Source organism: Muntiacus reevesi, chromosome 7 (genome assembly GCF_963930625.1).
Source record: "Muntiacus reevesi chromosome 7, mMunRee1.1, whole genome shotgun sequence".
Lineage (NCBI taxonomy): Eukaryota > Metazoa > Chordata > Mammalia > Artiodactyla > Cervidae > Muntiacus > Muntiacus reevesi.
The window spans coordinates 8,655,580-8,682,473 of NC_089255.1; the positions used below are offsets into that span (position 1 = coordinate 8,655,580).

At 46.6% G+C, this 26,894-nt stretch overlaps 1 protein-coding gene across 11 annotated transcripts in view; it reads left to right on the top strand.

Annotated features, from left to right (window-relative positions):
• PDE8B (phosphodiesterase 8B) overlaps positions 1–26,894 on the top strand; it is a 252,047-nt gene that overhangs the window by 182,930 nt on the left and 42,223 nt on the right. For all 11 annotated transcript variants that reach the window (XM_065940982.1, XM_065940975.1, XM_065940976.1 and 8 more), the window contains one exon: positions 2,086–2,146. In XM_065940982.1, the coding sequence (XP_065797054.1) occupies positions 2,086–2,146 (61 nt within the window). The remainder of the gene's footprint in view (positions 1–2,085; positions 2,147–26,894) is intronic.

Below are 26,894 nucleotides of genomic sequence, written 5' to 3' on the forward strand. Positions count from 1 at the left end.
TCCTGCTTGTGGGCCTTAGGGAGCCTCAACCCAACTGTCCACCTCCACCTGGTTGTCTGTGGTTGTCCCCACACCCCCAAGGAGCCAGTTTCTAGACCTTCCCTGTCATCACTGCAACTACAGAACATCGGGACTCTTGGGAGCCGAGCTCCTCTCCTTGGGTTACCGGCTCTGTGATGATCTCACCAGGCCTCGGGGCTCGTTCACAAGGGGAGAGCATGAGGGTCATGCTTAGGAGAGAAAGGTGTCTGATCAGAAGCTGAGGCAGCTGATTCCATGTAACCTCAGCTTACCAGAGGAGCCTATTCATTTGCAGAGAAACAAAGAAAATAGGCAATTCCTTTTCCTTCTCCCAGTTGTTTTGTGAGAAGGTTTATGGAGCCAAACAGGACCCCCTAACAGTACCCCACCACGGAGCCTTTGTAAAGGAGCCTACAGTCAACCGACCAGCCTCACAGTAGAGGTGTACAAGGTCCACACGCCGTTGGGTGGCATTTTGGAAAAAGAGCAGTTACGGTGTGAATAGCCAGAAAGGAGAGTCCTGTCCTGACTTACTGTGTGTGTCAGTCACTCAGTTGTGTCCGACTCTGCGACCACATGGACTGTGGCCAACCAGGCTCCTCTGTCCAAGGAACTCTCTAGACAAGAATACTATAGAGGGTTGCCATTTCCTCCTCCAGGGGATCCTCCTGACCCGGGGATCGAACCCAGGTTCCTGCATTGCAGGCAGATTCTTGACCGTCTGAGCCCCTGGGGAAGGTTGGAAGACATTCTGTAACCAGCACAGTGTCTGCAGGTTGCTTCCCCTCCGATTTTACTTACCGGTTAGTTTTGAAACTGTTCCCTGCTCAGTTCAGAGACCACTGTGCCCCAGTTTCCTGCTCCGCTGCTTCACCCCAGGTGGTGGGGGCACTGGCATGCCCTGACGGGGGTCGTGAGTGTGCAGAGAAAGGCCCCCGAGGGCCCCTTCACCCCACCGAGCACGCAGGCCTCTGCGGGGCCATGTCCAGCAGCAGTCAGAACTCAGGGCCACGCTGGCCATCACACTATTGTTTCCGACTTCATCCGTGGACTGTGTTTTCAACCTGAGATGCACTTGTGTGATGTGTGTGACCAGAATTATTAGCTTACAAAGCAGAGGAGACCATGTTACTCTTTGGTGATTTCTGTCAGGATGAGTTTTTCTGATCTTTCTGATTTTATGGGTAAGAGCAAGAAGTTCAGTTGTCCAGAGGCAGTGTTATTTTCCCCACCAATGTTTCCCCCCAGTGAATTATCAGAAGAAAGTCTCATTAAGGGTAGGGACATTGTACCTCTTCCTATTTAGTGAAGCTCAATACAGAATAACCAGCATATTCGATTCTCTCCTCAGAGTCCTCAGAGAAAACTGAACCCAAGAGAGACAGAAACAGAGCCACAGAGAAGAGGGGCATTACTGTGAACCCTAACGTGGTCTGCGAAATTCTGCTCCACTCTGGAGAAAAGTCCGCTGATCCCCGTGTAGGACTGAGGCACCTGTTGTCTTTTCCGTCTCCTTGTGGTGATGACCAAGACCACAGGCAGTCTTGGGATTCTGTCCATGACCTTAAAATAAGAGGACTTTTCTCTGCCCTGAAAAATGCCATCACGTACAATGACCAGGCTGTGAAAGAATGTGGAATGTTAAAAATAGCAACCGTGGACTTTGCTCAATGTCCAAATGAGTCTTGGCCTTCTATATAAGCTATAAAAGTGTTCATGTCTGCAGAATTAAAACCCATTTTGCTTCAAGTAGCATTTCATCCTGTCACCGGGGCTGTCTAGGAGGTGGCCCTCAGGAGTCAGTTAGAAATGAAATATCCATTAAGGGAGTGTTTCTGAGCCAGCTGTGATTAAAAGGAAAGCCCAGTTTTTGAAGGCAGGTGTAGACTGTGTGTAAAAAGAAAAATGCTTCTTTTATAGATTGTGTTTTACTGGAATTTAAAGTCTGCCGCAGATTGGACCCTGGAGTTTTACTTGAAGAAGATTCTGTTGATGTTTTTGTTTGCTAACTTGTTGAGTTGTCCCGTATCTGACTCACTAATCATGGATTATCTATGTTATTAGGAAAATCAGGCATTTTGTCTCCCTGAAGAAGCTGTGTTGCACCAGTGACAAAAGCAAGCAGGTAAAGTGTGCGGCTTGCTTCATTTGCTTTGTCAGCGTGACCGTGCGTCCGTTACCCTCTCACCCCGCTCTCTGTCCCTCTCCGCATCTATGGTAGCTGCCAACATAGAGGCTTTAGGGCAAGATTAGGCTCTTAGACAAATAGTAAAAGAAAAGATTCTCCAGCAAGCCTATGCACTTTATTAGTAATGCTACATAGGTTATGGTTTAGCTTGTGACTGAACAGCGCAGGACCAATATATTTAATGAGATCATAAATTTTTTTTCTTCCAAATAAAACCTGTTCTAATTTTCTACTTTAATTTCTTATGTGAAAAGTATATATTTATTTGAGCATTTCACCCCTATAAATTCATGTCAAAAACGGAAATCATTTCCAGTTAGTACTGCGATTTTCTTTAACCACTATGTCATGCAGAACAATGTATTTGAGTGTTTCCTGAAGTAACAGAATTTTAATAAGTTGCTGTATTTAGGAACTTTATTTAGGTAGTTTTATCATAGAAAACAGCAATGGTGTTGGCATTTCTTTGTTTTTGATTTATACTTTAGTACTGGATTGTGTGTATTTTCACTTTATGCTTTAAAGTTTGTTGATTAAAAACTATTCAACAAACTTAATTACCAATGGTCTATTTTTTAATAAAAATCTATTTATTTAGATATACTCCATGTGCAATATTATGTAAGTATCAGTACAACATAGTGATTCACAATTTTTTAAAGGTTATAGTCCATTTATCGTTATAAAATATTGCCTATAATCCCTGTGTTGTTCTATATATCCATGTAGCTTATTTATTTGATACATAGTAGTTTATACCTCTTAATCCCCTGCCCAATTTTGCTCTCCTCCCTCCCTTCTTCCCACTGGTAACCACTAGTTCTCTATACCTGAGTCTTTCTTTTTTGTTCGTTCATTTTATTTTTTATATTCCATATATAAGCGATATCATATAGTCTTTCTCTGCTTTATTTCACTTCACATAATACCCTCAAAGTCCATCCATGTTGTTGCAAATGGCAAGATTTCATTTTTTTCTATGGCTGAATAGTATTCCATTGTGTGTGTTTGTGTGTGTGTGTGTGTGTGTGTGTGTGTGTGTGTGTGTGTGTGTGTGATCTATTTTTGAAAACCTTTCAAACATGGCCTTGGACTTAGATGAAGATTTTAAACGAAGGGACAGTATCTGTGAAGGATATGAAGGGCTTCAGGGCATAATGCCTTTTCGGGTAACGTGTCGGAGACTTGGGAGGTGACTGGGATGAGGAGGAAGCCCGGCCAGGCAAGGAGGTAAACTAGGAACTGCAGACTGAAGATTCCCGGGCTCCTCCCAGTGAGAAGGTGGCTTCCGAGGACACGGGCTGAGTACAGTGAGCCTCCGGCTGGTATGTAGACCCTTGGAAGGTATCCATGCCCGTGCTTCTTTAGAAACTAATGATTCAGTATTTGTATATACTGTGAAGTGATCACCACAGCAAGTGTAGTTAGCATCTATCACCATACATAATTACAAGATTTTTCTTTTAGTGAGAATGTTTAATACCAACTCTTAGCAAATTTCAAATATGCAACATGGCATTACTAACCGTAATCCACGTTATGCATTACATCCTCAGGACTTACTTGTTATAACTGCAAGCTCGTGCTTTTGGACCCCGGCATCCCTTTCACCCACCCCACCCCCACCTCTGGCAACTATCAAACTATTGTCTGTATTTGTTTGAGTTTTTGTTTTAGACTCTGCATATAAACGATGACATGTTATGTCTGTCTTTCTCCACCTGACTTACTTCACTTACCGTGGTGTCCTCAAGGTCTATCTGTGTTGTTTCAAATGGCAAGATTTCCTTCTTTCCTATGGCTAAATAATATTTCATTGTATGTATAGAAACCACATTTTCTTCTTTTTTATTATTATTATTATTTTTTTTATTTTTCAGTGGGTTTTGAATCAGCCATAGAGTTACACGTATTCCCCATCCGGTCCCCCATCCCACCACATTTTCTTTATCCATTCAGCCATCCACGGACACGTGGGTTGTTTCTGTGTCTCAGCTATTGTAAATAATGCTGCAGTAAACATGGGGTGTATAAATCTTTTAGAGCTAGTGATTTTATTTCCTTTGGATAAATACCCAGGAATGGAATTTCTGGATCATATGATAGTCCCAGTTTTAATTTTTTAAGGGCTTCTCTGCTGTTTTCCATAGTGCACCAGTTTACATTCCCAGCGGCAGTGCACAAGGGTTCCCTTTTCTCTACGTCCTGGACAACTCCTGTTGTTTGTATTTTATTTGCTTTTTGGTAATAGCCATTTTAGTGAGTGTGAGTTTATATCTCATACGGTTTTGATTTGTATTTCCCTGATAATTAGTGAGGTTGAAAACCTATTTGTGTACCTGGAAGTCTTCTTTAGAAAAATGTCTATTGGAATCCTCCATGCACTTTTTTAATTGGATTGTTTGTTTGCTATTGCTATTAAGTTGTATATTTTTTAGATGCTAATTCCCTTATCAACGATGTGATTTACAAATACTCTCTCCCATTTGACATGATATCTTTTCATTTTCTTGATGACTTTGTGCAGTCCCAATTATTTATTTTGGGGGTCTTTTTTTGCCCTTGCTTTTGGTGTCAAAAAAGTCACTGCCAAGACCAAAGTCAAGGAGCTTATCTCCTATGGTTTCTTCTAGGAATTCCATGATTTCAGGTCTTATGTTCAAGACTATAATCAATTTTGAGTAGATTTTTGTGTATGGTAAGATAATGGCTCAGTTTCATTCTTCCCCATGTGGCTATTTAATTTCCAGCACCATTTACTGAAGAGACTATTCTTTCCTCTTTGTATATTCTCGGCTTCTTTGCCATAAATTAATTGACCGTATATATGTGGGTTATATCTGGACTCTCTGTTGATCTGCATCAATAGGTGAGTTGATGTGTGTGTCTGTTTTTGTGCCAGTACCATACTGTCTTGACTACTATGACTTTGTAGCATAGTTTGGAATAACAAAGTGTGACACCTCCAGCTTTGTTCTTCTTTCTTAAGAATGTTAGAAAAAGCATTCCAGAATAACAAAAGCAACCATGTACTTTTTTGTAAGATTTAGTTCAACATAAAAATGCCTCCATCAGCACGGTTTCATCTGGAATCAAGCGGTGTTCATTATTGACTGGGGGATTTTTGCAGAAACTGATACCTGAGGGGTTACTACACCTCCAGTCAGTTACATGTTAATACCAGAAGTCCATGCAGAGAAGCAAGTCCTTGGAGACCTCTGAGGAAGGAGGGGAACTTACTTTCGTAGGTTAAAAAAAAAATTCAGCCGCCAAGTTTAGACCTTGCAGGCGGAAGGATGAGGTCCACGGGAGAGGTGCAGTGGGTGCAGGGAGAACCGTAGGACATCCTGGTGGCTTTCAGAGGCACACTAGTGAACCCAGGCGGTGCAAGCCCGCGTACGGGCCGTGAGACCGCAGCGCAGGACACAGGCCGGCTGGGGCCCGTTTACGCCTTTTCAGAAGTGAGTCAAGGCAGCCCGCATCCGAAACCAGGCGCCGCCTCCGCCACTAGCCAGGCCTTGCTCCTCCCGCTTCGCCACTTTCTCCTTTAGCGAACGGGACCCTGTCTCCTGCTGTCATTCTCCCTGCAGCCCCAGGCCCCCAAATTCTGCCAGCCGTCCGTGGTCCAGCCCAAATGACATCAAGTTCCGGCTCCCTCCTCGAGCCCCTGAAGTGCCTTCTTTGCTGCGCACCACGCCCGCCCTAATGATGCTCCCCGAGTGCCTCCCGCCTCTCCTCTCCAGCAGGGCCTTGGGCTGTGCTTGTCTGTGTGTGCCTGTGCTGCCTGGCACTTAGCAGGTTCCCAAGCTGTCGGTGAGCTGGGGTGGACGTGAACAGCCTGCTCCTGGCTTCTTGCCACCTGTAAGCTCTTCTTGCCTCACGGGGTGGAGCCAAGCCCTTCGCACAGGACTTAGGGATGCAGAAGAAGAGGGGCTGCCTCCTCTTTTCTGAGGCTCGAAATAGAAATATCTTTACTGCCATAAATTAGCTGCTGTTCTGAGAAGGATGAAGACGCAGGGCTCAGATATCCTGAGCCATTGACGTCACCTAATGGTGCTACTCTGGCCTGGAGAGACACTCTAGACTTTCAGATAACAAAGGATTTTTATATCTCTGGCCAGCCATGGTGTTTTTCCTCCTCATTAAAGGAGGCTACAGTGATAGTGATGGGTCTGTGACAGGAAGGCTCCCTGGGGGGTGGGAGCAGCCCGTCTGCAGGCAGCTCCAGTAGCACTGCTTTCTGGGCTTTAGCCCTGACATCAGAATCCACCCATGGGTCTGCATTTTAACAAAGGATGAAACTGGAAGCCAGGCTGCTGTCTGCTGGTGGTGCTTGACATCACATCATTTTTTTCCTGGATCTTTCCTAGAAGCACAGCCCACCTAATAAACAGCTCCTGAAAAGAGTCCCTTGTTCCTGTAAATTTTTGCCAAAAGGCTGGAAATGCCCCCGAGAGGTTTGTCTGCCGTCAACATCAGCTCTCCCTGCAGCACTCTCACACTTTCTCCCCAGATAAGTATTAATATTAAACAGCTGTTCTGTCTGGTTCCAGGGACACAGCCTCTGCTCCAGAAGCCGTAGGGTCCACAGACAGATAAACAGGACACGTTTCTAGAGCACAGAGTGGGGAGATGTGAACCGGGTGCTGGAGAAGCGCAAGAACGCAGGACCGCATGAGGCTGGCTAGGGTTCTTTAGGGGTCCTCTAGGACAAAGGGCTGCAAGCTACAGGTCAATCATGGCCTGCTTTGTAAATAAAGTTTGATTGGCTCACAGCCTCACTCTTGGTTACATAGCACCTATGGCTGCTTTTCTTCTGCAACAGCAGAATAGAGCAGGTACAGTGGAGGCCATGTGGCCAGCAAATCCTAAAATAAATGCTCTCCGGCCCTTGACAGAAAAAATTTGCCTACCTCATTTCTAAAAGATGGTTTTCTTTCTTTGATCTCCTACTTTCTGAGGTCATGAACCATCTGCCAGTCCCCTGGAAGGGCCCCCTCCATGCCTGTGGGATTTCGGGGGTCTGCAAAGCACAGTCCAGGGGTCAGACATGTATAGCGGAAGGAGGCTTCCAGGATCCCACCTTTACACCAGCTCTTCCTAAGCTGGCCTGGTCAAAGCAGAGGGGGTCTCCACATTGCCTCCCCCATAGGGCCCACCCCCGAGCCCAGGTTCAGCACAGCCCACATTCTCATTTCTGCAAGCCTTGGCCACTAGAATACAGGGAGCACCAGTCAGTTCAGTCACTCTGTTGTGTCCGACTCTTTGCAGCCCCATGAATCACAGCACGCCAGGCCTCCCTGTCCATCACCAACTCCCAGAGTTTACCCAAACTCATGTCCATTGAGTCGGTGATGCCATCCAACCATCTCATCCTCTGTTGTCCCCTCCTCCTCCCGCCTTTAATCTTTCCCAGCATCAGAGTCTTTTCCAATGAGTCAGCTCTTCACATCAGGTGGCCAAAGTATTGGAATTTCAACTTCAGCATCAGTCCTTCCAATGAATATTTAGGACTGATCTCCTTTAGGGTGGACTGGTTGGATCTCCTTGCAGTCCAAGGGACTCTCAAGAGTCTTCTCCAACACAACAGTTCAGTTCTTCGGCACTCAGCTTTATAGTCCAATTCTCACATCCATACATGACTACGGGAAAAACCATAGCTTTGATTAGACAGACCTTTGTTGGCAAAGTAACATCTCTGCTTTTTAATAAGCTGTCTAGGTTGGTCGTAACTTTTCTTCCAAGGAACAAGCATCTTTTAATTTCATGCCTGCAGTCACCATGGGCAGTGATTTTGGAGCCCCCAAAAATAAAGTCTGTCACTGTTTCCACTGTTTCCCCATCTATTTGCCATAAAGTGATGGGAGCAGATGCCATGATCTTAGTTATCTGAATGTTGAGCTTTAAGCCAACTTTTTCACTCTCCTCTTTCACTTTCATCAAAGAAGCTCTTTAGTTCTTCTCTTTCTGCCATAAGGGTGGTGTCATCTGCATCTGAGTTATTGATATTTCTCCTGGCCATCTTGATTCGAGCTTGTGCTTCATCCAGTCTAGCATTTCTCATGATGTACTCTGCATATAAGTTTAATTAGCAGGGTGACAACATACAGCTTTGACGTACTCCTTTCCCAATTAGGAGCCAATCTGTTGTTCCATGTCCAGTTCTAACTGTTGCTTCCTGACCTGCATACAGATTTCTCAGGAGGCAGATCAGGTGGTCTGGTATTCCTGTCTCTTTAAGAATTTTCCACAGTTTGTTGTGATCCACACAGTCAAAGGCTTTGGCATAGTCAGTGAGACAGAAGTAGATGTTTTTCTGGAACTCTCTTGCTTTTTCGATGATTTAGAGGATGTTGGTAATTTGATCTCTGGTTCCTCTGCCTTTTCTAAATCCAACTTGAACATCTGGAAGTTCACAGTTCACATACTGTTGAAGCCTGGCTTGGAGAATGTTGAGCATTACTTTGCTAGCGTGTGAGATGAGTGCAATTGTGCGGTAGTTTGAGCATTCTTTGGCATTGCCTTTCTTTGGGATTGGAATGAAAGCTGACCTCTTCCAGTCCTTTGGCCACTGCTGAGTTTTCCAGATTTGCTGGCATATTTTAGGATTTGAAATAGCTCAATTCCATCACCTGGAATTCCATCACCTCCACTAGCTTTGTTCATAGTGATACTTCCTAAGGCCCACTTGACTTTGCATTCCAGGATGTCTGGCGGTAGGTGAGTGATCTCACCATCGTGATTATGTGGGTCATGAAGATCTTTTTTGTGTAGTTCTTCCATTTACTCTTGCTGGGGAACATAGTGCTGTCAAAAGCCAGGAATCAGTGGCAGGCTTCGAGCCCTGGTGCTGGAGCTGGTGATGTCCATCAGACTGGGTCACCTGGTCCCTGTTCTCATGGAGGAGGGGGACACGCAGTCACAGCGAAGCCTCTGGGAAAGGCTCGTGTCTTGTGTCCAATAAGAGGAAGTGGTTTTATTGTGAAGTCAGAAAGCACAGCCCACCCAATGAGCAGCTCCGAAAAGACTCCCTTCTTCTACGGGGTAATAGCAGGAGAAAGTCATGGCCAGACTCGGAGGAGGTGGTCTGCTTTGTGACTAATCAGCGTTCCAGGACATAGGTTGGTTGTGAGCAGACAGACCAGCTTGACCTGGACTTTGCACAGGACTTCCCAGAGCTGGACAAGAGAAGTTCCTGCCTTTGGAGCTGCATGGACCGCCTCCTCACCCTCATGAAAGGAAGGCTGTTTCAGCCCTGGAAAATAGGAAGGACATAATCTCTGAATGAAGGAGAGCTACTTAATGTGAATCCATGTGGCTTCGTGGAGGCTTTGTTTCTGTCAGTGAAGACGTGTGCAGTCGTCCTCACAGACTAACGTCAGTATGGGGACCGGCATTTGGAAGTGCCTGCTTTAAAAGCACCTTCACACACGGGACTTATTTTGGGGATAGTAGAGGCAGAAATAGGGACTGAATTGGCCAAGTTTGCGGTTATGAGACCTTACTTTGAGATAAGCTTTTCAGGGTTCACACTACCATGCCATTTTATACAAGAGACTTGAATGTCTGTGGATTTTGATATCCATGGGGGTGGAGGACGAGCAGGGGTGGGTCCCATGGATGCCAAGGGATAACTGTATGTTTTATAGTAAACTATTTAATCTTGAAATTGTTGCAAAGATTAGGGGGAGAATAGAACTTTGCTGTAATAATAATGCATAATACTAAGCCTGTCATAATCACCTAAAACAAGATACAAAGAATGTAGAGTGCCAGGGAGGGAGAAGAAGGAATGGAAGATTAGTTTAGTGAAGATTTAGTTTTGTGAAGATTTGAGTGGGGAAGGAGAAATGGAGCCCTGAAGGCAGAAGCAGTGGGGAGTTTCAAGGTATCACATTAGGCTCAGTATGGGAAAGAATTATTAGAATTGAAGTGGAATTGGTAGCCTTTGTGGGTAGTGAGTTCACTACCATGGGAGGTAATCAAATAGAAGTACACTGAGCCTTCAGTGGGAAAAGCTGTCTTGGAAAGTCACTCATTGGCCAGAGGTTAGACTAGAGCAGTGGTATCTAAATGTGGTTCCCAGGAGCAGTAGTGGCTCCAGGAATTTGTTAGACTTACAGAGCTCAACTGCAGAATCAGAGTTCAGTGGGTGGGCCCGGGCAACCTGTTTGTTTATTTATGGCTCTGCTGGCTCTTCATTACTGCCTGTGGGCTTTCTCTAGCTGCGGTGAGTGAGGACGACTCTAGTTGCAGCGCGTGAACTTCTTACTGCGGTGCCTTCTCTTGTTGAGGAGCACGGGTTCTAGGCGGGCGGACTTCAGGGGTTACGGCATCTGGGCTTCATTCTCCTGCAGCATGTGGGATCTTCCCGGTCCAGGGATCGAAGCTGTGTTCCCTGCATTGGCAGGCAGATTCTTAACCACTGGATCACCAGGGAAGCCCCTGCCAATCTGTTCTAATAAACCTTCCAGGTGCTTCTGACTCACTCTGAAGTTTAAGCACTGCTGGCTAAGAGGAATGGTTTCAATACTCTGTTATGTGAGTTCCAATCACAGGCTGATGAGCAGAGGCTGTTCTGGATTTGATACAGTCAGGAGCTGGTTTTCACTTCTGGCCCTCCAGCTTTCCCCTCATGAGCTTGAGGCCCGTTACCCAGGCGGCTCAGAATCCTCTGTGGCAGACGACCCCCAGCATGCTCCGTGTTTGCCCAGTTTATACCCTAGACCTGCCCATCCCAGACTGAGCTGCAGCTCATCCAATGGTAACGTTCTCCAAGCATGAACCATTATGAACCATTATGAGATTCCAGGAACTTCGTATAAGAAAGAACATAGATTAGCTCATTAAAGATATCTCAGTTGCATGATGACTCCATGTTGAAACGATAACATCTTGCACATACCATGCTTAAAATGTTAAACTAATTACACCTGTTTATTTTTTAATACAGCTACTAGGAAATGTAAAATTATATATGTGACCTGCATGTGTGGCTCGCACAGTGTTTCTGCTGGCAGTCTGGCCCTTCCCTCCCCTGCTGAATCGTACCCCAGGCCCAGCTCCCCGTGCCCTCTCACAGGTGATGGGGGGCCCGCGTGGCTGTGCGCACAGTCCAGCTCCCGCAGCGAGTCGGCGGAGACTCACCGGGCCTCCCAAGGCCCTGGGAATGCTTGCCTGTGACGTGACGGGTGCTGAAGCAGACCTCCAGGGACACTTTTGTTTGGGATGATGTAAGGGTCACCATTCGTTGGTTCTCAAACTGCCGCAGAAATCTAGCTGTCGCTTTCCAAAGCTGTAGGGTAGACAGTGGGGAGCCAGGGCCCCCACCCACTGCCCCCACGGCCCGGAGCTCCCACCCTCAGGCCAGCCTTCTCTGGGTGTGCCTCACCCCTTGCTGCCCTGACCTCTAGTCTCCCCCATCCGGCCCCTCCAGGCAGGTGGCCCGGCTGATAGACGTCTGAATGATTTGGGTGCTTACCCCCAGTGTGCACGGAACAGGGGCTTCATGCTCAGACAGCCCCATCCCACCGCACTCTCTGTAAGACAGGAAGAGTGTGGCTGGTGCAGGGAGCCAGGAGAGAAAGATGGGGAGAGTCACTTGCTGTTTCTAGTCATTGCTGATCTCCGGTGATAAAAACATGTTTTCAGTGCACCCTAAGTTCCCAGTATTTAAGATGTGTCGCATGGGGGGTTTTTGTTTTCTATTTCCTGTGTTAACATAGAAAATGTATCCATAGAAACAAGGTGGGGAGAATTTTTTCCATAGCCTCAATGCATTTATTACTGATGCCTCTTTGTATTTATAACACCATTATACTTCTGCATCCTAAAAATACATTCTTCAAGTTTCTGGTCTGTCAAGGACCTCAGCATCTAACTAATGCTATTTGGATTTTATTAGTGTGTTGATTTTATCCTCACTTTCTATACTGTTGCCTTTTGTGGCAAATATATCTGAGATGCACTTCTCCTGCCCGTAAGAACACAGAATCACAGAGTTTTTGGGAAGATCATCTAGCCCATTTCTCTCCCCCAAATATGTAATATATGTCCTCTTTAAGTGAGTATTGTCTGGATTATCTGTGTCACCCAGTTTTGAATGATGTAGACCCTTTGCAGCTTCCTTCAATCCAGGTTCTCTCCCCTCCAAGAATCTTCCTGAACCTGCTTGCCTCCTCTGTCTCCACGGTGAGGGTGATGGTGACACTTTTTCTGTATCATCCATATGCTGTGGGTCAGTTCTCGCCTTGGGCCACTGTGCGTGCCTGGTAGATAACAGGGAAGTATTTTGAAAGCTAACTTTTACTCCCTAGTGCAGTAACATTCAGAAGATATAGGAAATCAAAGGGACAGCCTTGTCTGGTACCAAGTTATTATTTATTACATGTAGAGTTTTGATCTGTACACATATCACATGCTGCTATGAAGAGAATCTGCTGTGTTTCCCATGGCGCATATCCAAGTGTGAATTCTTAAAAGGAAGCGGGAGAAGGACCCTGCCACTAGAAACACAACTCGAGTCATCCCTGAATGTGGCTGCTCACAGTTAGAGACGTCCTTTATGTCATCACTGCGTCACTGCAGTACCACATCTGCACAGATGCACTTGACTCACAGTAGGTGCCCCAAATATTTGTCGATAGATTTAGTAAAGCCACTAAGTAAACACAATTTTTCCATTTAGCTTTAGTACATATTTACACGGAGCTGTTTTAAAAAAGGCCTCTGGTGTTGCAAAACCACAGCTTTTCCTGAGAAACCACACTGGAGCAGCCAAAACCCTGAGCAGCGAGGGGTGCGTATCTGAGGGGTGTCTCAGGGTAGGACACCCCAGAGCTCCTAACGGGGAACAGGGCAGGATGCTGAGGATGCAGCGTGGGGAAGCCGTGGCTCGCAGGAGGGAGAGGGGGCCTTAGGCCTGGCGCTGGGCACGGCGAGCTTCGAGAGGCCGCAGAGGCTGAAACCGAGAGGGGGCTGACAGGGGGAGGGGGGACCGAGAATATTCTGGGCACGTGTGTCTGCACCGACCCCAGGGAGAGGACGCTGCCTCGTTTCGGGTGGACGCGGGCGCTCCGTCCCTGGTGGGCAGTGGGCCCGGGGCTGTGTGCCCTCCGCTGGAACGGGGCGCCTTTGCCCTGCTAGTCCTCATCCAGTTCCCTCTTCCACAGCAGGAGGTATTATGGGGCTTCCCAGGTGGCGCCAGTGGTAAAAAAACAAACAAACAAAAAAAACCCACTTGCCAGTGCAGGAGATATAAGAGACGCAGGTTTGATCCCCGTGTCGGGAAGATCCCCTGGAGGAGGGCACAGCAGCCCACGCCAGTATTCCTGCCTGGAGAAGCCATGGACAGAGGAGCCCGGTGGGCTACAGGCCACGGGTCACAAAGAGTCAGACACGACTGAAGCGACAGCACCAGCAAGCTAGCCTGTGGTGGGGACAGCCAGGAGGCGGAGGATGGGAAAGTCAGAGGGGGAGGAGTTCCTGAGTCCAAGCCGGGAATCCGGTTCCCCTCTGTGCGAGACCCCTGCCTGCACACCTGAACAGCCTGCCCCATTCTTGGCGCCCCAGTACCAAGGCCCAGACGGGAAGACAAATCCGTCTGACTTCAGAATAGTAAGATGACCTGGTTTGCTGATCAACGGCAAACAGACATAGCTGAGCTATTTCTTAAACATTAATGTTGCCTCTTGATCTCTGACACATTTAAGACAACTAGTATTTAAAGAGGAGATTCTCTCTTGGTCTTTGAGAAGAAGGGCTTTCCTCTCAAAGTTTAACTAAAATTCCCAAGGCTGCATTTTTGGATGATTGGTGTCATTCACACTCATGATAGATATGTATTTTCTAAGTGAGCAATATCTGCTCACTGGGGAGACTTAAAATAATTCAGCACAAGAGGTTTTTACGTTGCCTTAGACCTGACTTCACTCTAGGACATGCCCAAGTGACTGAACTGAGACCTGATTTAGGTTAAAGTTTTACTTAACCTGTTTTTATGCAATTTATGAGTATTAGCAATTGATAGGACATTGTTCTTTTCCCAGAGCAACAGTTGGTGGCTGCCTCCTCTGGAGGAATCACTTCACTTTACACTGAGAACTTTTCAGTCTGGGGCCTGTGGTCTGCCTAAGCTGGGCATTCATTCCTCTATTCAGTAAGCAGCAGCGGCCTTCCAGCACTGTGGCCTGTAGAAGAGGCAGGATGGACGAGAATGCAGTCACCACGTTTTACCCCATGAGCTGAAATCCTTGGCTTAGCTAATGGGACCACCCCTTCCACTCAGGCCCACCACCCCCAACCCGGGAGTCAACTTCAGAGCACCTTTACTTTCCTCATCTCCCTGCATTCTTGAAGCCACTTCGTCCTGAAGGCTGTGTCTTCCTCGCAGCTCTTGACTTCACGCCCTCTTCTCCCCGCCGGCCCCACGCATCTCATCCCATGGTGGCCTCTTGCACTAGCATGGTTGTCTTGCCCGAGCGTCCTGGCTGCTCTCTCTGTCTCCACTTAGTGGTATGCAGGGCCGCCTCATACAGGCTCATGAGAGCTGACTGTTTAATTTTCTGGAGTTTTGTGAGTCATTATTAAAATTAAATTACAGAGTCTTGTTGTTAAATTTTTAAAACAGGTAATAAGCACTCAAAAATCTACAACTTATTGGGTGTTACTACATTTTACTATTATCTATGCTCTTGAGGTTACTTATATTTCTTTTACCTGCATGGGGGAAGTGCAATAGAAAGTATCTCATATCTTCCCAAGACATGTTCAGTGATATCATGTTGGTAGCTTCAAACAGCAATGGTGGGAATATTTTTAGAGCAAGGAAATCAGTAAACGCTATAAATCAGGACTTAAAAAAAAAACAAACAAAGCAGTTTATTATTTTAAGTGCCCTTCTTAATATTTTTGTGGTGAAAACAGAGAACTTCCCCTCCCTCCAAAGAATGTTTTAATTTATATTTAAGTATTTGTTAACTACTCACATCTTAAAAATCTTTCTACAGCATCATACACCTTTGGAAAATTCTGAACAGAGAAATTCATTGCAGGAAAAATGCTCAGGAAAGACATGGTTTATATGGATAAAAGTAAAAAACCTTTACATGTGTGACTTAGTCTAGATCACAGTTTTATCTGCATTGGCTTAGCTTTTTAAAACTGAGACATTACTGACAAATAGCAGTGTATTAGTTTTAAGTGAACAGCATAATGATTTGATAGACATACATTGCAAAATTATCAACACAGTAAGTTAACATCATCACCACCTAGTTGGAAATTGTTTTTCTTTTGATGAGAAAATTTAAGATCTACTCTCTTAGCAAATTTCAAATACACAGTACAGTATCATTAATGTATGCTAGACATATATCCCCAGAACTCGCTTACCTCATAACTGAAAGCTGGTATCTTTTGATCACCTTCACTCATTTCACCCACCTTTCAACCCCCCGCCTCTGACAACCACCAGTCTGTTCTCTGCAGATATGAGATCAGGCTTTTTGTTTTTAGATTCCACATAAAAGAGATGTCATAGTATTTGTCCTCTGAATTATTTCACCTGTCATAATGCTTCAAGGTCCAGTTATTGCAAATGGCAGAATTTCCTTCTTTATTATAGGTGAATAATATTCCATTGTATATATAAATGCAGGAGATCCCGGTTTGATTCCTGGATTGGGAAAATCTCCTGGAGAAGGGATAGACTATTCTTGGGCTTCCCTGGGTTGTCTTTATTCATTCCCAAATTTTCTTTCTTCGTTCATTCATTAGCAGACACACAGGTTGTTTCCACATCTTGCCTATTGTAAATAATGCCACAGAGAGCATGAAGGTACATGAAGAAAACATGTATCTTTGTAAGAGAGTGATTTCATTTCCTCAGAATAAACACCGTGAAGTGGAATTGTGGATCATATGATAGTTTCATTTTTAATATCTTGAGGAATCGTCATACTGTTTTCCAAAGTGATTGCACCAATTTGCATTCCCACCAACAGCACACAAGGGTTCCCTTTTCTCCATATCCTTGCCAACACTTGATGTTTCTTATCTTTTTGATAATAGCCATTCTAACAGATATGAGTTGATATCTTCTTGTGGTTTTGATTTGCATTTACCTGATGATTAGTGTTATTGAGCACCTATTTGTAAACCTGTTGGTCATCTCTATATCTCTTTTGCAAGAATATCTAGAGAGATCCTCTGCCCATTTTTTAATTGGATGATTTATTTTTTGCTATTAAGTTATATGTGCTCTTTATTTTGTATATTAGCCCTTTATCAGATATGCAGTGTTTTCTCCCATATAGTAGGCTGCCTTTTTATTTGGTTGATGGTTTCCTTTGCTGTGCAAAAGCTTTTAGTGTGATGCAGTCCATCTTGTTTATTTATGCTTTAGTTGCTTTTGCTTTGGTGTCAGAATTTTTTACAAATCTTCACCAAGGCCAGTGTTAAGGAGCTTACTTCCTATGTTTTCATGGCTTCAGGTCTTAAATTCAAGTCCTCAATCCACTCTGAGTTGATTTTTTGTGGAATGTAAAATAGTGGTCAGTTTTTATTCTTTCGAATGTGGCTGTTCAGCATCCTTTTATCTTATGTATTTATTAGCAAATTATTTTATAGTTATTTTTATTACTTTTATCTTTTATAAGTGACAGTCTACCACCTGTACAACATTAGACTGTTTTTTGTATATTACTCTCAACACTGACATTTATACTTTGTTCTCCTACTAATTAGAGCGCTTCTGTTTCACCTTTAAGAAGCGCCTTTAGCATTTCTTCTAGGGCCCGTTTGTGCTGTGCTTACTCACTCAGTTGCGTGTGCAACCCCAAGGACTGTAGCTCGCCAGGCACCTGTCTGTGAGGATTCTCCGGGCAAGAATACTGAATAGTTATCATGCCCTCCTCCAGCGAATCTTCCCAACCTAGGTCTTTGCAACCCAGGATCAAACCCAGGTCTCCCACATTGCAGGCGGATTCTTTACCATCTGAGCCATTTGGGAAGCCTAAGAATACTGGAGTGGGTAGCCTTTTCTTTCTCCAGGGGATCTTCTCAACCCAGGAATCAAATTCAGGTCTCCACATTGCAGGCAGATTCTTTACCAACTGAGCTACCAGGGAAGCCCAAGAATACTGGAGTGGGTAACCTATCCCTCCTCCAGGGGATCTTCCTGCCCCAGGAGTCAAACCAGGGTCTCCTGCTTTGCAGGCAGATTCTTTACCAGCTCAGCTAGTAGGGAAGCCCAGGGTCAGTCTAGTTGTTACGAGCGCCTTCAGTGTTTCTTTATGTGTAAAACTCTTTATCTCCTTCAATTCTGAAGAATTCTGGTTGACAGTTTTTGGTGTTTTTTTTTTTCTTTCAGCACTTTGAATATATTATGCCATTCCCTTTTGGCCTGAAAAGTTTCTGCTGAAAAATGTGCTCACAGTCATATGGAAGTTACCTTGTGCATAACAGATTGCTTTTTTTCTTGCTGCTTTCAAGATTAAGCCCTTGTCTTTGACTTTTGAGGATTTAATTATAATGTGTGTTGGTATGGGTCTGTTTGGATTCATCTTATTTGAAACTTTTGTAGCTCCATGGATCTGGGTATCTGTTTCCTTCCCGAGGTTAGTGAAGTTTTCAGCCATTATTTCATAACAAAGATTTCTGTCCCTTTCTCTCTTCCCTTCCTGGAATTCCTATAATGCAAATATTGGTTGTGCCCTTTACTCTTTTTCATTCCTTTTCTCTTTTTGCTGCTCGGAGTGAGTCCACTGCCCTGTCTTTTGAGTTCACTGATCCTTTCTTCTGCTTCATTAGTCTGCTGTTGAAACTCCTCTTTTGGAGTTTTCACTGCAGTTATTATATTGTTCAGCTCTGGGATTTATGCTTGGTGCTTATTTATATTCTCTCTTTATTGAAATTCTCGCTTTGTTCAGGTAGTGTTCTCCTGACCTCAGTAAACACATTTATGACTTATTTTGAAATCTTCCTTAGGTAAATTACTTATCTCTACATAATTAAGGCCTTTTTCTGAAGTTTTTTGTCTTGTTCTTTCATTTGGAACATGTTCCTCTGTGTCTTCATTTTACTTGATTCTCTGTATTGGTTTCTATGTGTTAGAAAAAACAGCTTGATGAAACTTGATGCTCTACCCTGCCTGAGCTCTCTGTTGCCCCTCATACCTGTGTGATTGTCTGGGCAGCCTGCTGTGTGTTGGTGGTTTCTAGTAGGTGTGCCAAGGTTTGAAGGTGTGCCAAGACCTGTCAGGGTCTCAGTGGAGAGGATCTAGTCAGAACCAGATGGAGACTGATTGGAAACGGGACCCTCAGGCAGCAGCTGTTTAAGTTGGAGATGGAAATGGCAAGCCACTCCAGTATTCTTGCCTGGAGAATCCCTTGGACCGAGGAGCCTGGCGGGCTACAGTCCATGGGGTCGCGAAGAGATGGACACGACTGAGTGACTCAATCACCGTCGCTGTTACAGGGTAAGACTGGATCTTTCTGTTGCTGCCTCTGTGCTATGCCCTTGGGGGACAGCCTGTTAAGAACTATTTTTCTGTTTGTTGCAGTCCCACGGAACCTCTGAAACACACCCTGCTGGCTACCAGAGCCAGGCAATCAAGGGGTGCCTCCTGGCTGGCAGCCACAAAAACCAAGGTGCCATGTATGTGCACCAGTTCCTTTCCAGGAGATTGCTGTTGTTTCAGTCGCTCAGTCGTGTCCAACTCTTTGAGACCCCATGGACTACAGCACGCCAGGCTTCCCTGTCCTTCACCACCTCCTGGAGTTTGCTCAAACTCAAGTCCATTGAGTCAGTGATGCCATCCAGCCATCTCATCCTCTGTCGCCCTCTTCTCTTGCCTTCAGTCTTTATCAGCATCAGAGTCTTTTCCTATGAATCAGCTCTTCACTTCAGGTGGCCAAAGTATTGGACCTTCAATATCAGTTCTTCCAATGAATATTCAGGGTTGATTTCCTTTAGGATTGACTGGTTTGATCTCCTTGCAGTCGAAGGGATTCTTAAGAGTCTTCTCCCACACCCCAGTTTGAAAGCATCAAATCTTTGGCTCTTGGCATTTTTTATGGTTCCAACTCTCACATCTGTACATGACTACTGGAAAATCCATAACTTTGACTAGATGGACCTTTGTCAGCAAAGTGATATTTCTGCCTTTTAATATGCTGTCTAGTTTTGTCATAGCTTTCCTTCCAAGGAGCAAGCATCTTTTAACTTCAGGGAGATGCGGGCAGCGTGAAGCAGAGGGAGACTGCAAAAATGGCCTCTGCTGGCCTCCCAGTCCCTGGATAGTATTGCAGTTGGTCCCAAGATGTGTGTTAAATTTGAAGCCTGCCCTTTAGATCAAAGCTTCAAGATAAACAAATAGACCTCTTTCACAGAAAGACTGAATGACTTTCTGTTTGCTGTCTGCTCTGGGCCCTGGGGTTCAGCCATGGTGAGTTCGCATGGGCCCTTTAAGAGCCATTCGTTTCCTGTAGCCTTGCAGGTCTCATGGATGCACGCACTGTTGGCTTTCAAAGCTAGACATTTGGGGGTCCCACATCTCAAGTGAAAGTTGTCAGATGTGGCATCCAAACCCTTTGCTTCTCAGGAGAAGCTGGGGTTTCCACTTGATTCTACGTCGCCGTGCGGAGGGTAGGGTTTGTGATCAGATGGTTGCTCAACCTCTGCCCACAGCTTCAGTGTGTGATTTCTCATTCACTTGTTGTGTAGGAGTTGCTCAGCCCCTTTCCGGATTCTTTCCAGAGGGAATTGTCCCCTATGTAGTTGTAGATTCGGTGTGCCCATGAGTTGAAGACCCTCCTATGTCACCATCTTGAACCTAAAAATTTCCAGGATTTATTTTTTGGTTGATTTTTCAGATTTAAGAAAGTGATGGAGAGCATGTTAATCATGCAGATTAAATTTAAATAGGCATCAAGTCTGCAGCAGTTTCATTGTGAATAGTGCAAAAAATTAAAGAAAGATATCCCCCCAGTATTCAAAAGTTACATGAATCAACAGCGAAGCCTCTCGCATCACTGATGAGGAGGTGGGGCTCCTGTGCACCTCGTGTCTTGCTTCCATCTCACTGCTCCGTGTATATGAAAATATCACCTCGCGTCCGGGTTGAAAATCCACTCATTTATCAGCTGCAACCATACTTAGGCCACTCAGGCAGGAGCTCAGAGAAAAGTCAACAAAAGTATTTTGTGAGAATCGGTTGACTGTAGGGAATTTATGTTAAAGAATATTTTGTATTCTAGTATTATTTGGAAACTCTGTGCTACACATCTTTTTAGAAAGTTGACATTTTTTTCCCTTAAGGGACCAGGTGGTAAACATTTTAGATCCTACAGTCTCAGTGGCCTCTGCCCATCTCAGCTCTGCTCTTGTAGTAGGAAAGCAGCCAGAGGTGATGTGTAAGCGAGTGGTCAAGGCTTTGCTATAATATTATATCTACAAAACCAAGTGACTGGCCCCTGGACCATACTTTCCATATGTCTGCTTTCCATCAGTAGAAGCTGTGATAAAGGTACGATGGCTATGTATGCATTTTTCAGCCAGTTGTTAAGTCTTTACCCACACACATAGATGTCATCCCATCCAGGCCACAGTCCTCATTCTAAAGTTTCCCCAGCGGCTCCTCATGGTCTAAAAAGCATCAAGCATCTTTCTGGAGCAAACAAAGTCCTCTGTGCTCCTGCCTGCCCCCCACCACTTTCACTGCACTTTGTTGAGCTATTCCAGGCTCTTACTAGTTCCCTAAGCACACCAGTTTTTTCACGTGTACCGCTCCCCACTCTAACCTACTCTTCCTTCCGCCTGGGGCACTCTTGCCTGCCTGACCCAGGTCAGGTTTTCCCTCTGTGCCGTTTGCCTGGCCACCCTCTCCTCCTCTCTCCTACCGAGTGCATTGAGCTCTTCTGAAAACCCCCTGGAGGAGGGGAATGGCCACCCACTCTGCCAGTCTGTCCTGTAGATTGGCGGGCTACAGTCCTTGGGGTCACAACGAGCTGGACACAGCTGAGCAACTAACACTTTGGCTTCACTTCTCACACTAGACCCTGCTCCTCAAGGGCAGCTCATGTCCCAGCATCCTGCCTCCCCATCTCCTGCTGATGCTACTGAACTCACTCAGTACAGTCTTTGTTGATAATTTTATTTTAATTAACTTATTTGGCTGCATCAGGTCATAGTTGCAGCACGTGGGGCCTCTGTTGTGTCACGCAGGCTCTTTCATTGTGGCACACAGCCTCTGGTGTGAAGCTTCAGTAGTTGCAGCATCCGGGCTTAGTTGCTCCACAGCGTGTGGGATCTCAGGTCCCTGAGCAGGGCTGGAACCTGTATTCCCTGCATCACAAGGTGAATTCTTAACCACTGGGCCTCCAGGGATGTCCTTCACTCGTAAGTTCTGATCAGTGGAGCTTGTCAAGGATCTTATGTTTTTAAGAGTCATAATAAGGTGCATCATGTATTGAAGACTTTGTATCCCTTACTCAGCTGATATTTTTCATACATTAACTCCTAAAATTCTCATTGCAACTCCATGAGATATAATGGAGTAGATATAATGACCCCCATTTTACAGATGAGGAAACTGAGGCCTGGAACAGTTGCATGTAGATGCTATGTGACAGAACCAGAATGCACATCTTAGAGTAATTAGCAATAAGGTTATAAAATAAATACAAGTGCATATTATGGGTAGTTACACAAGAGAACACCTTCCCTCATAGCTCAGTTGGTAAAAGAATCTGTCTGCAATGCAGGAGACCTGGGTTTGATTCCTGGGTCAGGAAGATCCCCTGGAGAAGGAATGGCACCCCACTCCAGTATTCTTGCCTGGAGAATCCCATGGACAGAGGAGCCTGGCGGGCTACAGTCCATGGGGTTGCAAGAGTCAGACAGGACTGAGCGACTAAATCACCACCACCACCATACAAGGGAAAGGCTACTCTTACTGGGTAAGCTGGGGGACAGCTTCACAGAGGAGGTGTTGACGGAGGTGGGATAGAATTCATCCTTGGGAAGAAGAAGCCCATCCAGGAGCAGAAAGATAACCAGAGGCGGGAGAAGCAGGAATGATTGGCTTGGCCTTGCCCTTCTGTGTGGTGCAGACCAGAGGAGATGCAGCTGAGAGCCAGGTTGGGGCTCAGCGTCTCAGCTGCCCACCCGCCTTTGCCTATCCATACCCTCCTCTGACAGTCTGTACCCTTTCCCAGGTATATCAGGGTCTAGGGACATCCTGGTGGGTGTTTAGATCAAAGTAAATTATGTCATGTGCTCCACACCCTAATCCAACCTCCACGTACCAATGAAATCAAGTTTATGCGTGCATTTGATGTGCCATGAAAGTAAGTTACATCAGGGCATTTTGGGGGCCCATGTAGAATAAGAAGGTAAGGTAGCAAAGTGTCCACAGAGGAGCCTGGAAACTCTTGAGAAAAGCTGGACCCCAGTATGTCCACTGCTTGTTGAAGGTTATTGAAGCTCCAGGACCAGGTACTTGTTAGGTGTGCAGTAATATCCTTTGAGGGTTATCAGATCTAAGCAGTGCTTCAGAATTCATCTTCCCATCATATTTGGACATATGCAGCCAATCAAAGCTTAATACCCCAACCACAGTGCCTAAAAGATCAAGTCCTTTGCCTAAAAGATCATTTGTGTCAACTATAGTCAGAGCAGAGTTCTGTCCCTGAGGATTTTATTCCAACTTGTGGACCTTCACAAATATAATGTCTCTTCTAAATAATTTCTAAGAAGAAAATTCCAGTAAGTATGCTCTCCTCCAGTACCATTGCTAGAAAAAGGAGTAAGAAAGGGGAAGATTTTTTTCCATTATAATGGTAAAGGGTATGCTTTCCATTATACTTGCTCTGCCCCATTTTGGAGAAATCTAACTCTGGTTTGCTGAAGACCGGGTTTCTGGTTGTGGTTTCAGAGCCCGGCTGAAGAAAGAATGACTTCTTCATCTTCATGTCCACCCCGTTCTTAAGTTTAGTGTCACAATGTAACTAACATGCGTGTGTGCTCAGTTATGTACAACTCTTTGCGACCCCATGGACTGTAGGCCACCAGGCTCCTCTGTTCATGGAATTTTCCAGGCAAGAATACTGCATTGGGTTGCCATTTCCTCCTCCAGGGGATCTCCCAACCCAGGGATTGAACCGGCATCTCCTGCCTGGGGAGGCAGATTCTTTGGGCCACTGCACCACCTGGGAAGCCCATCACGGTGTAAGGAGTAGGGTAAATAATACTTTTCCTTAATACTTTAGTCAAGAAAGGTGATTGTGGGCAGAGAACTGAACAGGTATGGCACGTACTCAGGGGCAAGAGGGGAGGAAGTGAACGGCCCGGCTCAGCCCAGTGCCACTTATTCCACGGGTGCTGGTTGAATTGTTGCATCCTGCGCATGAATGAGAACCGCGGGACAACGCAGAGAAACCACAGGTGCAGCGTGCTCTCAGGCAGCTTTGAGTCTAGGAGAGGTTGGTCAGCGGGTTTCAGAGCATCACAGCCATGAAGTGAGTTTAAGGGCCTAAGTCGAGTTACAGAGGGAGAGGGAGGCAGGTCCGGGACAGGCAGTGGATAATCCGCGTGGAGCACAGGCCATGGGTGTCCCTACCGGAGGAATGTCACAGCCACTCGCTAGCCTGAGTGAGCACCTGTGGGCACTCGTGCTGAATGGTGAGGGGGGTGGGCAGGTTAGGTTAATGCAGTGTTCTGAGTCTTGGCTACATGTTGGAACTACCTAGAGGGTTATTAAAAAAAAAAAAAAAAGATTCAGTGATGCCTGAGCCCCCAGGGCCCTGATAGAAGGGGCAGGGGTATAGACTGGGCATGGGGTTTCTAAGAGCGCCACAGCAGACTCTAATGTACTTGTCAAGGTCGAGGGCCACCAGGCTACAGGGTGGCTCGGATCTGGTGTGATGGGTTAGGTTCATCTAGGGAACTTTGCTGCTGGACGTTTTATGGGGGGAGAGGAGTGTGGTTTGACCAGGGGACCGTGGAAAGGTCAGCGAACAGAAGGATGGCCTGTGTGTACTTCACACAGGGGAGGCCAGGCCACCGTGGAACTGCCGAGGGGGAGGCCAAGCCTTCCTCATCCTTCCGTGTCCCCCCCTCCCCCCGGGCCTGGACACGCAGGAAATGTCCGTGGAATGGGTGTTCGCAGCCTGCAGGAGCGAAGCCTTGGGGTTTGGGTGGGAGTGGTTTCTATGGGGACTTGTCCACAGGCAGCGTCTGGACCGGGAGGCCCAGGGCACCGACCTTGAGTTCCAGTAAGTGGGCAGGAAGGGCTTCCCGGACAGGCACTGGCCCTAGAGAAGGCTGGTGGAGGAAGCGCTGTGCCGGCTCCAGAGCGCTGTCGGGGTGGAGACCCTGCCTGTCTTCTCAGAGGGCGCTTGGCAGGGCGCCCCCAGAACTGATGGGTAATGTTCCCCATACTTGTCCCCTGACCTCAGATTGGTCCCAGGCACGGGAGCTGCTGTATCCACAGCGGCTGCCCCGAAGGCCTCTGACCTCCTGGTCACAGGGAGACTTGGGGACACATGCAACAGAAAGTAATTCAACGGTCTGCGTCTCAGGCCCTGTTATGTGTTAACTGGCAGTATCCTTCTTTTCCATTTCTCTTCCACATGAACACTTGGTGGCTAGGAGATATGGTTGGGGAAGTAATGGTGTAGGTGGGATTCGGTTTCTGTTTGCATTTATATGGAAGAAATTCACCCAGTACCCTTGAGGCCATGGCAGTGACTTCTTTTTAACTGTTTTCCATAGCTCATCGACCTTATGGCTCTCCAGGGCCGAAAGGCCAGGTCTTGTTTCCCCGGCACGCATTCCGGGGTCGCCCGGTGCTTCCCTGGAGGGAGCCAGGGCCGTGCTGCGGGGCAGGCCTGGGAGCTCAGAGCCTCGGAGCTGGCCTGAGGGCTGACCTGTACCCTCTGGCCAGGCTCCGGGGGGAGCTTTCTGCTTCAGAGGAGATCAGCCCTCACCATGGTCGCGGCTCTTCTCTGGGCCTGAGACCCGCAACGCCTGTGCTTGGGGCCGTGCCTTCCCGCTGGCTGACGGGGGCCGGGGCGGACCTGGGCCGGCCCCTGTATGCGAGGCCTTGTCTTACCTTTGGATAAATCAGCAAGCGTCAGGGGGAGTTGTTTGAGCGCTTGCTCCAGAGTTGATTTCTGGCGGGCATTAAAACTAGAACATCTTTACAAAACCTAACCAGGATTCGTGGGGCTTCAGGGTTCGGGGACTTGCTCATGACTGAGGCGTCGGGTGCAGAGCAGGACAGAGGCTGGGGGGGACCCGGGCATCCAGGCTCGGGGGGAGGCCTCTTGACTGCAGCTGGAGAGTAAGCTGATGGGGAAGAAAAACCTTCAGAAGTGGCTTTGAGACAATACTGACTGCTATTTGTGAACTTACAAAGAGTCGTGTTAGTTGCTCAGTCATATGTGACTGCTTGTGACCCCACGGACTCTAGCCCACCAGGCTCCTCTGCCCATGGGGATTCTCCAGGCAAGAATACTGGAGTGGTGCCAGGCCCTCCTCCAGCAGATGTTCCCAACCCAGGGATCAAACCCAGGTCTCCTGCACTGCAGGCAGATTCTTTAGCATCTGAGCCAGTATGAAAGCCCACAAAGAATTTCAGTTCAGTTCAGTCACTCAGTCATGTCCGGTCTTTGTGAACCCATGGACTGCAGCACGCCAGGGCTCTCTGTCCATCACCAACTCCTGGAGCTTACTCAGACTCATGTCCATTGAGTCAGTGATGCCATCCAACCATCCTCTGTCATCCTCTTCTCCTCCTGCCCTCAATCTTTCCCAGCATCAGGGTCTTTTCAAATGAGTCAGTTCTTTGCATCACATGGCCAAAGTATTGGAGTTTCAGCTTCAGCATCAGTCCTTCCAATGAATATTCAGGATTGATTTCCTTTAGGATGGCCTGGTTTGATCTCCTTGCAGTTCAAGGGACTCTCAAGAGTCTTCTCCAACACCACAGTTCAAAAGAACAAAGAAGAGAGGGTGTTGAAATTTGGTTTCCTGAGAAAACACAGTATCTTTCCTAAAAAGGGAACAGAAAAAAGGAAAGGAAAACCACTTGTCTGGATTTGTTCAGAACGAATCTCGTCCTTCTGCAGCTGAAGGTGAGTCAGAGTCCTGATGCACTCTCCGGGGTGAGGTCTGCATTCCTCCTGGTTCAGGGGTACAGAGAGAGGGCGTCACCCCTCGTGGAGGGCGCCGTGAAGCAGGGCTGTGGCTCCTGTGGCTGATGTAACCTCTGGCCCAGAGCACGCTCTCCAGCTAGTCTGGCTGGCAGTACCCTGACCTTTAATTCTGGAAATACCAGTTGTAGCCTGGAGAAGTTTGCATTCTGCTGAGGCTCTGACAACACTGAGTCGCAGACACAGGTGAGTCATCTGTGCGTCTTCTCATCCGTGCGCTGGCTCCCATGGCTGTCCCACTAGAATGCGACTGTCACCTCCAACCCATGAAGATGGCCTGGCCTTTGTGACCAGTCTTCCCCCATGGGAGGATAGGATTCCTCCAGTGTGAAGATAATTTGGTTGCCAAGAGAACTGGAGCTTCAGCATCCCATTTCTAGTAGCAGCATTTAGAGAAGCAAGTGCGACTTCAGCATGTCTTTGAGATCCAACTCTCTTCTTCCTCCAGGAGAACACTCCCTTTCTCCACA